General features: G+C 39.4%; 1 protein-coding gene across 1 annotated transcript in view; it reads right to left on the reverse strand.

Moving 5' to 3' along the window:
• Positions 1 to 11,337, reverse strand: part of FBXO11 (F-box protein 11) — a 37,985-nt gene extending 26,648 nt beyond the window's left edge. The window contains exons 1-6 of the mRNA XM_010154188.1: positions 11,215 to 11,337; positions 11,010 to 11,091; positions 4,285 to 4,429; positions 2,833 to 2,962; positions 1,674 to 1,757; positions 1,459 to 1,591 (exon numbers count right to left, since the gene is read on the reverse strand). Coding sequence (XP_010152490.1) covers positions 1,459 to 1,591; positions 1,674 to 1,757; positions 2,833 to 2,962; positions 4,285 to 4,429; positions 11,010 to 11,091; positions 11,215 to 11,322 — 682 coding nt within the window. The 5' untranslated portion in view covers positions 11,323 to 11,337. The remainder of the gene's footprint in view (positions 1 to 1,458; positions 1,592 to 1,673; positions 1,758 to 2,832; positions 2,963 to 4,284; positions 4,430 to 11,009; positions 11,092 to 11,214) is intronic.
• Positions 11,338 to 12,331: the final 994 nt, after the last annotated feature.

A 12,331-nucleotide genomic window follows, 5' to 3' on the forward strand; every position in this document is an offset into this window, starting at 1 on the left:
GACTTCACAAATATGACTTGCCCTGTTTGTACTGGCATCTATTACTGTCATTCCCTATCCAAAACAGAAGCCAGGGTATTTTGTTATTTGTCTGAGGCCATGTCTGTACTAGCAACCACTGCAGCATAACAGGAGTGGTACTGCAGAGTGAAACGGTGTTGGGGATCTGACACCCGCACCATAGGCACTGCAGGACGGGAAGGGTCGAAGAGACCTAACTTTGGCCTAGTCCTAGCCTGGTGCCTCTGACTGAATGCACACAGACTATCAAAGTGCAGTAGTATTCCAGGAACACGTCTGTCTCATCCAAAAGGAATCCAGTTCGTGCTCCAAAACCTCTCGGCAACACAAACCAAAGCACTGCAAGCGGGGATGTTCAGGGTGTCAGCTTCAGAAACGGAGTCACGAGCTGACAAACGACCGTACTGACACAGCTGCATCTTGCAGATCTGCAGGGACAAGTTTTACAACTAACACTGGAACAATCTGACTGCACTGGTGAAAATCATTCTCGCTGCCAAGGCTGCAAAACCCAGGCAAGAAGTGCCAGAATAGGTTCACTCAAGAACAGAACAGTTGGTATGTAGTTGGTATAAGGTATCTGAAGACAGGGACTTTTTCCCAAAACCAAACCAAAACACCCAAACCTGCCTCTTCCTCAAAAAAACCCAACCCAGCCACCCACTCCAGACAGACAGTAACTCAGAAAAAGAAGGCAGCAGGGAATTCACCTCTGGGTCACCACCGGAGCAAGAGGTCCGAGACCTCTTAACTCAGATCTCTCCCAGACATTAAGACAGTCTAAATTCTTACCGCTCTGTCGTACTACTGGGGATCAGCATGCTCACAGTAGAGACAGGAAAAACAAACTGCTCCACAAGTGCCACAGTCTGAAGCCAGGTGTATTACCTTGTATTAACTTCCTAAACCTTTTCCTATTCTGAAAGTCTTATTTCCTTTTGCAAAATGCTTTTCCTTTAGAGGAACAGTTGGGAGGCAAACAGAGAAAGAACCTCCAGTCTCAGATTCTTTCTGCTGGATGCTCTCATTTCCTTCACAGAGATGGAATTACGATGCTGAAGAAAATGGGACAGATACTAATTTGGGCTTGATCCCACTGCTGGGTTCTACTCTGGAGATTGGTTATATATAAACAAATTCACTAAGAACCACCTGAAAATTTCAACTGCACTCACATATCTGAATATACCTTCGACAAATTCAATTTTTTCCTCCTAATTAAATAAAAAGATAAATAAGTTATTCCAAGAACTAACAAGCAGGTAACAGTACCTCCGCCTGAAGCATCAGCTACTTTTAAGTTAGTGACACTTGTACAGAAAATACTTCTTTACCAGGCTGACGAAGGAAGATGGGCATTTATACTGGGTATTTTATACAACAGAATTTCTTTGTAATTAAGGTGGTAATTAACACAAAGTATTTCTGTTTAAATACCTGCACCGATCATGGTGATTGGAGATTCTATATATATCCATTCATCAGTATATATTCCAGAATGAACAAAGATAAGTCCATCAAAATGAGCTTCTTGAACTCCACCAAGAGCATCCTCAATAGTATCATAATACTAGAAGAAAAGGGACAAATTTAGAGAGAAATATCCATGCAAAGACATATCAATATTCCTAAGAATTGCTTTAGAGACATACCAACATATTTTCTCTTCCTTTGTATCTTGCAGGATTACTGTAGAAGTGTTCAGCAAAACCTGGCTTTACATGTGCTCCTTTGTACTGAAACAAAGAAAATAGCTTATGATAAGCTTGCAGATCGGTGGGTCTGAACACACAGACAAGAGACCTACTAATCCTCTAATCAGCAAGTGATCTGCTGCTCTCAGTTTGTTCCAGGAACTAAGGACCACATTCTGACCTCCCGTATTAGGCACCCAGTTTGAACTGGCAACACCAAAAGAAGTCTGAGCCTAAGAGAGTGATCGACTAAACCAAGAGGCTAACTTACTCACACTGCCAGCAGCCTCTCTAGTGACTGCAAACCTCCTTGTACCTTATCCACTCCACAACAGACGTTCTTATTTCCATCTTCCGATTTGCTAGCAGCTTGCCACAATACAAACTGCATTTATATAGTGAGGAATAGAATCCTGTACCTTCACGTTTGATTGAGTACTGAACAAAGCAGCCAAGTATTTGTCCTCAACAGGCTTCCAAATTTCATGAACCAATTACATGCAGCATCGTATAGTACACTCGCCTTGATAGTTATTTCCCTTACTCATGTTTTGCAAATATCATGCTCAACCCTTCCTACAATACCTCTGACACTTTGGATTAGAGAGGTTCAGTCACATCCCTTACAGGTAACTTATTAGCTCCAGTCATGTCAGCTCTAAGTCACCATTTAAGCCCAGGTGACATTATCAATATATTGTTTGGTTTACTAGAGCAAGATGCATACAAACCTGATAGGCAGCATGCACACTGGTTTAATAATATATGACAATATATTTGAAGTTTATTTGTGAGCCACGGACCATGACAATCTCTTCCACAGAATTTCAGTGATGCAAAACGTGAGGGAAAACCCAAGAGAGAAGAGTTGGATGCTCGAGCACTCCACTTTACCAAGACTTCTCTCCTTAAAGTGTGCCTCAGAACAGGAAATAGCTTCAGATACCCTCTCACTGCATAACATGATGCAGGGATTACTCCCCACCTCCCCAGTTCCATCACCTTATCTAAAGCCTAAACCCAAAATAATTACTGCTGTCCCCCACATTTCAGAAGTTGGTGTTTTTACTTTCATAAATCATACATAAATTGGAATATAAATGAATGCTGCTGTTACCAGTTGCTGAAAGCTTTCTTTCCAGGGATTTGGATGTTCATATTCTTCTGGATTAATCTGATAAAATTTACCAGGTTCAGGATGCATCATTGGACGAGTGTACTCAAATACTTCCATATACAATCTTTTCCTGAGCAGAAGTGTCAAGCAGAAAAGAAAATTAATGTATTTCTGATTACTCTTCCATTTCAAACTAACACACCAAATGTTAAAAACTGGGTTTTTTCCAACAGCATTTGCCAGTCTGTGACAGTGAATTTGACCAAGATCAGTACCAACCCCTTTAAAACACTTCCAAAACAATTTTTCTGTTGGACTGACTTCTGTGTTTTTCTAAGAAATTTTTTGACATGTGTTTCACGAACCAGGCGAGAGAGTTCTCAATATGCCATTTCCACAAAGAAATTTAAGCAGTTAGTTACGCTGTTTGTGGAATCAGAATCTAATTGTATACTAACTACAACACTGCTTCAACACTTAGGAAAAGCTAGTAGCATAAAAATAATAAAACTTAGGACAAAGCGTGTCACCACCTCTTCCTCACCTTGCCAAAAAACAGCTGAAAAAATGCATTCACAGAGAACAAATGATGCACTGTATTTCAAAGAGTTCATCAGTGGACAGATTACAGTGGCTTAAAAAGAAGAAAATAACACACGAAGCACACAACAATTGGATTCTTTTGATTAGTGCCAGAATACAAATAATTGCGGTGTCTGAGCATGCTGATATTAAGCTCAGACTTACAAGATGCCACTGATTCTCAGAACTTGCACTTCATCTGACAAGACATCCCCAAAACTGTCCTCAGGACAGAAAAAAAAGAAAGCACTTTTGTGATGTTATATTAAAATTCTATTATTTTTCTTTTAGTCTTGTTATTTAAAAAAAACCAGCTTCAGAAATATATGTTTTTTCCCTTATAGAATAATGCAAATTTAGATCCCATTTATCCAAGCTCTCAATAACCCAGGGGCAGGGTGGACTCACATGGGGGAAAACAGCCTGAGCATCCAACCATTTAACAAAACAGAACAAAAATCAAACCAACCAAACAAAACAATGTAAGTAACACTAGATAAAACTCGCATGTAACATGAAGGAATGTGTTTCTTCTTTTGCATAAAGGAACACAACCCATACAGAAGGGTGAAAAAGCCTGAAGAGGGGAAGAAGGAAAGGAGTGCCTACTAAAGGAATACCTCACTAGTTTTTAAACCAGCCATTATTTAACTAGTATCTACACTACTAGAGAATCAAAAGTTTCACTGTTTAACGCATAATCAGGTATTCATAAGTAACAAATGATGCTTAAATAAAGCAGACATATTAAAATACAATTGGTTTTAATTCAACTAATTGCAACCAACATTTCAATTTTTCTGTTGTACTGGCATCTTGTGCAGCACATCTAATATTCTGCATGATAATGAGGAATAGCTTTTCACTTACCACAAAATTGGATCATTAGCCAGCTCACTGAAGCGTTTACACACACAAGCAGCTCTACAGAGATCCTGCTCCAGCAGGTAGGAGAAGATCTTTAGAACCACTTCATCTGGCAACTTCTCCTGAAGATATTGTTCTGCAGGTGCTGCTATTAAACAGTAATCTGTTACTGACATATTTAACCAGCCCAAATTCTGACCAAAACACATCACCAATTTGCCATTGGAAATGGGATTTTTACATTGTCGGGGGAACATATACCAGCAGCCCATACGGTGAGCATGGCTGGGCATCACCAAAGCACTTCTGTTTTGTTTTTTAAAGCACATCACATCTAAATGTAAAGGGGAAAAAAACAACAACAACAAAAAAAAAAGGGGTTAACTCTGGAGTCAGGTAGAAGTTACACACTTCAGGCCCTCTTTCAAAACTTTTTAGTTCACCCTTTCTACTGGAGGAACCAACCCGCATACCACTGCGGACGTTAAGTAGGGTACTGTGCATGTTCCAGATATACTGGCTCCTACTGCTATTAGCTTCACTGTGGTTCAATTAACCCACATTATCCATATAATAGTAATAATCCAGTCCCAAAGCCAAAATCCCTGAAAATGTTTTCAAACACACAAGATTTTACTCAGAAATAGTCACTGCCTGGAAAAACTACCAGTAAACTTCATTATGGGAGAACAAGGAACACATTAGGAAAAGGGACGTCTGGGATGCAGGAAACCAGTAGCCAGCAGTAATTCCAAAGCCTCCTCCTTCCACTTACCCCCATTTATGCTCTTTCTTTTAAAACGAAAGATCTAAGCCAGAAGCAGCGTTAGCTTTGGCAGATGTCGTACTTCTTGAGAGAGTGGCATTCCCATACCACTGTGTGGAGACCCGAGTGCCCAAGAGCAGGGCTTTAGCAAAGCGCACTCGCACACTCTGCACCTAACAGCTCGTGCGGGAAAAACCCCCTCTGCCGTCTGCGTTCCCAGGAGACGCTCCTGCGGCAGGTATCCTCACAGCAGGGCAGCCCTGTTCCCACAGGTTGTCTTTCAAGCCTCTCTCAGGCAGGGGGGTACGGAGCAGGTCCCGAAGTTTAGAGGATTTGTACGCCAGGCACTAAAAGCTCCTGCTACGTTCATAATGCAGCTACAGCCATGTAATGCTCCTCGCATTATTCATTTTTCCTAGAACATCTGAAGCTAGGGAGCAAGAGGATTGTGAGTTTGGCTACCACAGGAAGACTACTGAAGTGACCCTGAGTCAGATGACCTACTAAATTTGAGGGAATAACATTCTGAAAAATAGTTTCTATGCGAGATTCCACATTTAAAAACATAAATAAATTTGAAAAAAAAAAAAAAAAAAGTCCTAAGTCTTTCCCTGGGAAAAGCAGCACAAATAATTATGGTATTTCCAGCCAGAAGAGAGATGATATGAACTGTGAGGACCAGAACTGCTTTTACAAAGACACTAACTGGTCTAGAGCCCACACCACCAGAACCTGTGCACCAGGAGAGAACTGGTTACAGCTGTTCTCCAGGGCATCACGCCTATACCTGCGCTCCAACCAGCTGTTAGAGATTCTGAAGTATTACAGACTTTGCAGTGACGTTCCCTGATCCTGTTCTTTGTTGCACCATTGTGCGAGTGTCACCTCGGTGATTCACAAACGCTCGTTTCCTCGAAGATGCTGGGAGGGCATTTATCCAGCTGACTGATGGCTGCTCTCAACAGTAACACGGCTGTCATAAGCTACAGGTGCATGCCACTTTAATCCAACAGAATTCTATGCTGTGTAAAAGGGATGAGTCTCACCATTCCACATGCCCATAGCTATTTGCTCCCAAAGTATCCTCTCGATTGGCCTCCTCCAAACTATTTTTTTTTTTTAATGGATCAGCTAAGCTACAGAAGCTACATGGGCACAATGAAGGAGACGGGAATGAATGTCCAGAAGTTGGCCAAGACAGCCCTTTAGCAGCATTATTATTGCCAGACTAAAAAGTTATTTTTATTAAAAAAACCCTCACCAACCCCTCAAAGAAACAAAGAACATATCCCCACCCGCCAAAAGAAAAAAAAAAAAACAACCCACAACAACCCACCAAAAAAACCCAACAAAACACTACACTAAAAAAAAAAAACAACCCCACATACACTTACAAGCCAGGCTGAAGCCAGTAAGTTAACAAAACCTTAACAAGTGAGTAGTCTGGAAAGGTCTTATGCCCAAGAGACACTTGGGGAGCCCAAAGTCCAGGGAACATAAGGTGAGCGTGGCTGGGCATCACCAAAAAATGTTATGTACACAATCAATGCTGGCTTTTAAAAAGGTCTTTTCCACTGGAGGTATAAAGGTTGTTTCCTGTGTCCAACAGGCTGCAGCAACTCATTCTACAGTCCTAATTACCCTTGAAATGCATCACAGGATAATCGGACATTGCTTCCGAATCCATCTTTTTCTGGTAGCTTTCCAGTTAGATGTGGAGATACAGGCTTCTACTGTCTTACAAGCTGAAATGCAACGCTGTGGATGCAAGGCTGTGAATCCTCACAAGCCTTCCACGACCTGTCTTCGCCTTTTAACACAGAAATCCCTGCAGCATACAGTCTGGTCTTCTTCCCAAGACAATCAGTCACTTCCCTAAACAACCTGCAGAATTCTTTCTTCCTTTAAATTTAGATAATCTTAGGATCTTGATTCATTTTTCTGTTGAAGAGGGAAGTTCACTAGTGTAGTGCCTCCCATTGCTCCAAAGTTCATACTAAGATTTTCCTTCCTCGGCCCTATCTGAAAATTAAAACTGAAATCCAGATGTATTTCCTTACTGCAACGGGCAGGGAGCAACTTTGAAACTGTCCAAAAGAACTTCTTGCAATTTAAACAAAAACAACAACAACAAAAAGGAGCCACAATAAACCCCATCACCACCCACAATTTTTCAGGTTGTGTTTACTTGGAAACTCAGGCACTGCTTGCAGAATGAAGATGATTTTACAGGTGTTTGCTATCCTCACCCACCTTTATCCAAAATCCTGTAGAAGCGAGAGATTTAATTTAAATTGCCCTTCTGCTCAATTAAGAAGGGGTTGATTTAAGATTTCTCCACTCAAATCACTGATATACTGATTACTAGGTGGAATTCTCCAGTGTAATTTGAAAAAGCTAATTCACTTCTTAATGTGAAGACTTAAACATCCTCTGGGCCCAAGAGAACTCTGTGCTTTTGTTTTAGAAATTCACACTTCACATTCCAGGTAGCCTTCAGCAATCAGTCAAGGGAAGGATGCATTCAGTATGTTCTTCCTCCCAGGTTACAGAATAGAAAAAGTTTTAGAGGTTTGTCTGGCCACCAAATCAGAAACATTGGTGCGCTGCTACTCCTGACAGGCTTATGCCAATTGCCAAAGGGAAGGTTAAGTACAAAAGGCATGTTCTTATTAAAAAAAACAGACAGTTTTCCAAAGAAGTGTTAAAAATAGACAAGAATAAAAACAAAAACAAAGCGCAAGAAGTCATCACCAATCATTACCTTTTCCTTAACCTAAGTTGACAGTTGAACTATTCGTGATGTTAATAAAGTGCTAATATATTCGACAACTGGCAATTAGAAACACAGCTGGTTATGTCATTCTGTTTCCACAGGATACGCACGAAACTAATTCAGTTTCAATTTTGATCATTTAGTAGAGAGAAACTAGTTTAGTAATACCAAGACAAAGGGTAAGCTGCCTGAAAGTGAATTACCTTCATTGTACAAAGACTGAGAACACCATCCCATGAACCCCAAATTGTAAATTATGTCTTGTATGGACCTTTTTTTGTCCATTTTAGTGGAGAAGATGGAGACAAATAGCTTTTGTTCCATAAAGAGGGATTTCAGAAGAATACTTTCTTGTTAAGAAGTAGAAATAGGTCAGAAAATATTATTGCAAGAATATTGCATGCTCTATCTTACAAATCAATAGGAAAAGTCAAAAATAAATTTAAGAATGCAGTAAGTTCTGTGAAATATGAGCTGTGCATGTCCCTGATGTATGGAACAATTAACGAGTGATCCAGTAACCTCAGAGTCTCAGTATCTACTGCAACTCTGAAGTTCAGTGAAAAGAAAGAAATTACTTGTCTCTGAAGCCTTTCAAAGGTGATTAAAAATCAGCAAGAACTGCCCACTATAAAAGAGATAAGCAAATGCGTATCTTAAATTGAGAGAGGTAAAAACCTACGCTGTAGTAAACAAGGAGTATGTCAAACTGTTGAAACCCTGGGCTAAAATGACACAATGAGACAAGTGGTACTGAAGACTGAAACATCCTGGTAAGCAGAAGCATGCATCTACAGTTGAGGTAACATAAGGAAACAGAATACACTGAATTTAAATCTTTCCGTAAATCAAGAAATATTATATCAGTGTATGACACAAATATTTGCTTCAATAAGCTCTAGAAGCTCTATATGTTTTCTACAGATGTCAGACAAAAGCTGAATTTGTAGGTTCACCAGTCACATTTGTGACATAAGCACAGCTCCTTCATACCTTTTTCTTATCTCAATTTTTGGTTCCTTCGGGAGTTTTTTTTGTATCCTACTTAAAAGAATGTAAGTGAAAAATTATTTACATATTTCCTATAATGTGATGCTTTTTCATCAAGATTCTTGTTTATTTGTTAACCTCTGTCTCAGGATTGAAGAACCCACTGTCCACTGCAGAGACCACTGGAGGAGAGGGTTGCAAATAACAGAAAAATAACATGTCAATATTTCAAAACTCTCATCTGTTCTTGACAGTATCTGAGACTGCCTTTTTTTTTCTTTTACAATTTGAAATAGCAACTCTCAGCAGCACTAATTCTGCAATCAGTATCAAAATAAGGAGTAGTCTCCTGTTTTTTCAACTACTAGCTCCACTCCAATGGGAAATTCTAATTGACTGGCATTTCTCCTTTTCATCTCCAGCAAGTTTTGCTCAACTCAGAATCCATACACGAAGGAATGGTTCTCCACCAAGACATCTTCCTATGTTTCTAGTCCCACACCTTAATTTCATCTACTGTTCCGAAATAAAGAGCTGTATGTTCTGATGAAAGCATACAATCTCCACTGATGACAACTGAGAAAGTCTCATGCTTACAACTCAAGTCACAACAGCTATCATTATGTATGCTAAGAAAAAACAGGGATGGAAATGTCACCACAAGCAATACTTGTACAAATGTAGAGAAATCTCTCAAAAACTCAATGGAGAAAATAAAATCACCATCATCCATAGCGGGAAAGAGATTACTACAAAATGGTTTGAGAAGGATCTGACGCCCTCTTGTCAGACTGAGACACGTCTGAATATAATCTTAAAGAGTACAATTATAAAATCATTTGTTACCAATTCCTTTGGTAATTCCATGATAGAGAAGCTTCCACAATCCCCATACTTTCCCCACACGAGCTAAGAATGTAACAAAAGGAACGCGCAGCAAAAGCATGGAGAATTCCTTTGGATATCAGTGCCATTCATGCTGTAATTTGTACCGCAGGACTTGTGTGAAGTTACATACCTTCACTAAAGCAAGGAAGCAGGTAAAAGCATAATAAAGCGAATGACCTTGAAGAAAAACTGGCGAGAGAAACTGAGTCTATGACAAGACGACTTTGCACAAGGCTTCAGATATCAAATCAGGAAATGAAACTGGAAGTAGACTGACACAGGTTGATATTTAGTTGGTTCTGGCTATTTCAAGAATTTAACTCTGAGGTTAAATGATTCTTAAACAGTGGCTGAAATTAAAACAGTTCAAAGGCAGTGGGTGTGGGGGGAAGAGGGTAGTAATAAAACAGAAGAGGAAGAGACACAGGGCTTAAAAGATAAAATCTACACGGTGGAGAAGGTGAGAAGCTGGCAAGACCAAAATTCAACAAGGCAATGAAAATGGACCAATGCCTTATGCCAGCTGCTCAGTTTCAATTCAAAATGTTAAGGGAAACAAGGACTAAAAAACAAAAACCAAAACCTCCAAGAAATGCAACAGAAACCACATCAACAGGAGTTGGCAAGCACCTGTGTTAATTTTCCAGGGAAAAGTGACATCAGATCTCCTGGAACTAAAGAGTATGTCAGGAAACAAAAAGGGGTAGAAGCAGAGAGACTGAAAAATGACGTAGAAAAAAGAACTAACAGGATGTGTGCCTATATATGTGCATGCACACAAATAAAACACAGTTCTGTACACATGTATTGCATGTGTTTATTATATAATGTACAGATAAGTATGTAGGTATGTGTGTGGTTTTTATTTAAACACACACAAATGCTCCCCCTCTCTCCACAATGAGGTGCTACCACGACATATCAAAACTACCTCTAAACAATGCATCAACATGAGGATCAGTAAATAAGCCTAGTCAGAGTGCTGCACCCTTGCCACTTCTAGCAGCAGCTTGGGTACAACTACACAGCACTCTTGAGGAGAATAAAAAAAACCAAAACAAAGCCAAAAAACCTCAAACCAACATATCTGCACTGAAGCAGGCACACTAAAGGACCAGATTCAAAGAATTGGATTTAAATAATGCTTCCAAAATTTGAAGTTCAGAACAAGTTTGTAGTTGTTTTTTCACTAATGTGTCTTAGTTGGAGAACATAGGAAAAAATAAGTTTGGGGTTGGTGTGTGTGGGCCTGTGTGTGTGAAGTCGAAGTGTCTCCCCCAACCCCCTTTTTGTACAAAAAGTTCTTACCTGATAAATCCTGGGATTTTCCAGATACTCTAGCACGTTTAGCTCGGTGACCGAAGTTCTCAGTAGCTGAAGTGGAGGCACCCTTTAACGCAATAAATAAGAATTAGTTCAGTCATCAGGTAACTTATGAAAAGTACTAATTGGCTTCCTATTCTTGACACAGCAAGGTTTACTTCACAATTAAAAGCAACCAGACACAAGTTACCTCCATACTGCTCTTTGTAGGGCAAGCTGTTCTTTTAGGTAGAAGAGTTTTTCTGCGAAGTTGGTATGGACTATTTTGTGCGCCAGGACCCGATTCTTCTGCAACCATATCTGCAGGTACATCATCATCTGTCAACAAAAAAAGAAATTAGCTGATTAGAATTTTAGTTTTGTTTTCTATCAGAAAAACACTATAGGATTTTTCAGACAAATATATCCAAGTCACAAAGGTAGGGAGGACCTGCTGGAGCACAGAGAACTTCCAGGGAAAAAATCACAGTATTTTACACAGCATACATAAAATTACATGAGAAAGTACACATGAACTAACTTATGTTCTCCATTTGCACACAGCAACTATACTAAAGGCTGTTTAAAAAAACCCCAACCAACCACAAACCCACCCCAACAAAAATCCAAAACCCTAGGCTTTCAGTTTCTCTGCAAACATATAATTCACTGTACTAATTCTATCACCTCATGAGCTCAAATTTTTCACTTAACACTATCAGCATAACAAGGAACACTGGAGCTTCAATTATTAACCAGATGTTATCAAGAAATCCTTTTGTAAACACAGCATTTAGTACAAAATTCGAGGCAGGATTCTCCCCAAACATTTCAGGAATAGCCTAGGCCAGCATACAAATCCTTCTGTAAAATGGAGGCAACTTTAAATACACACATTCTGTTTGCCTAAATTATACCTGGAAAACTAAAGAGCATATTCTCTCCCTTCCCTTTAAAATAACAAAGGCAGAAAGTGTGAGAACAATTTTTTAAAGTTTTTGATGAATTAAGTTTCAATTTTCCATATTCATATATTTATGGAACATATTTAATACAAGCAAGGAATAATTACTTATCACTGCATACCCCACAACTTGCATCACGTTAACAGAGTTGTAAGAATTTAAAAAAAGCCAGACCAAAAATCATCTAGAAAATAATTTAAAGCCCAGCTCCATTTAAGTAACAGGTATACTTTCTGCAGGTGATTAACTGTGAGAAAAGAATTTTGGACTTCCTTTTCATTTTATCTGCTTTATCATTTTTAAACTGGGTAAAACGTGATGTAAAAGTGACAGCCAGAAAAGCTATGCTGTACAGCAACCAGG

This window comes from Eurypyga helias, unplaced genomic scaffold (genome assembly GCF_000690775.1).
Source record: "Eurypyga helias isolate BGI_N326 unplaced genomic scaffold, ASM69077v1 scaffold36776, whole genome shotgun sequence".
In the NCBI taxonomy this organism is placed as follows: domain Eukaryota; kingdom Metazoa; phylum Chordata; class Aves; order Eurypygiformes; family Eurypygidae; genus Eurypyga; species Eurypyga helias.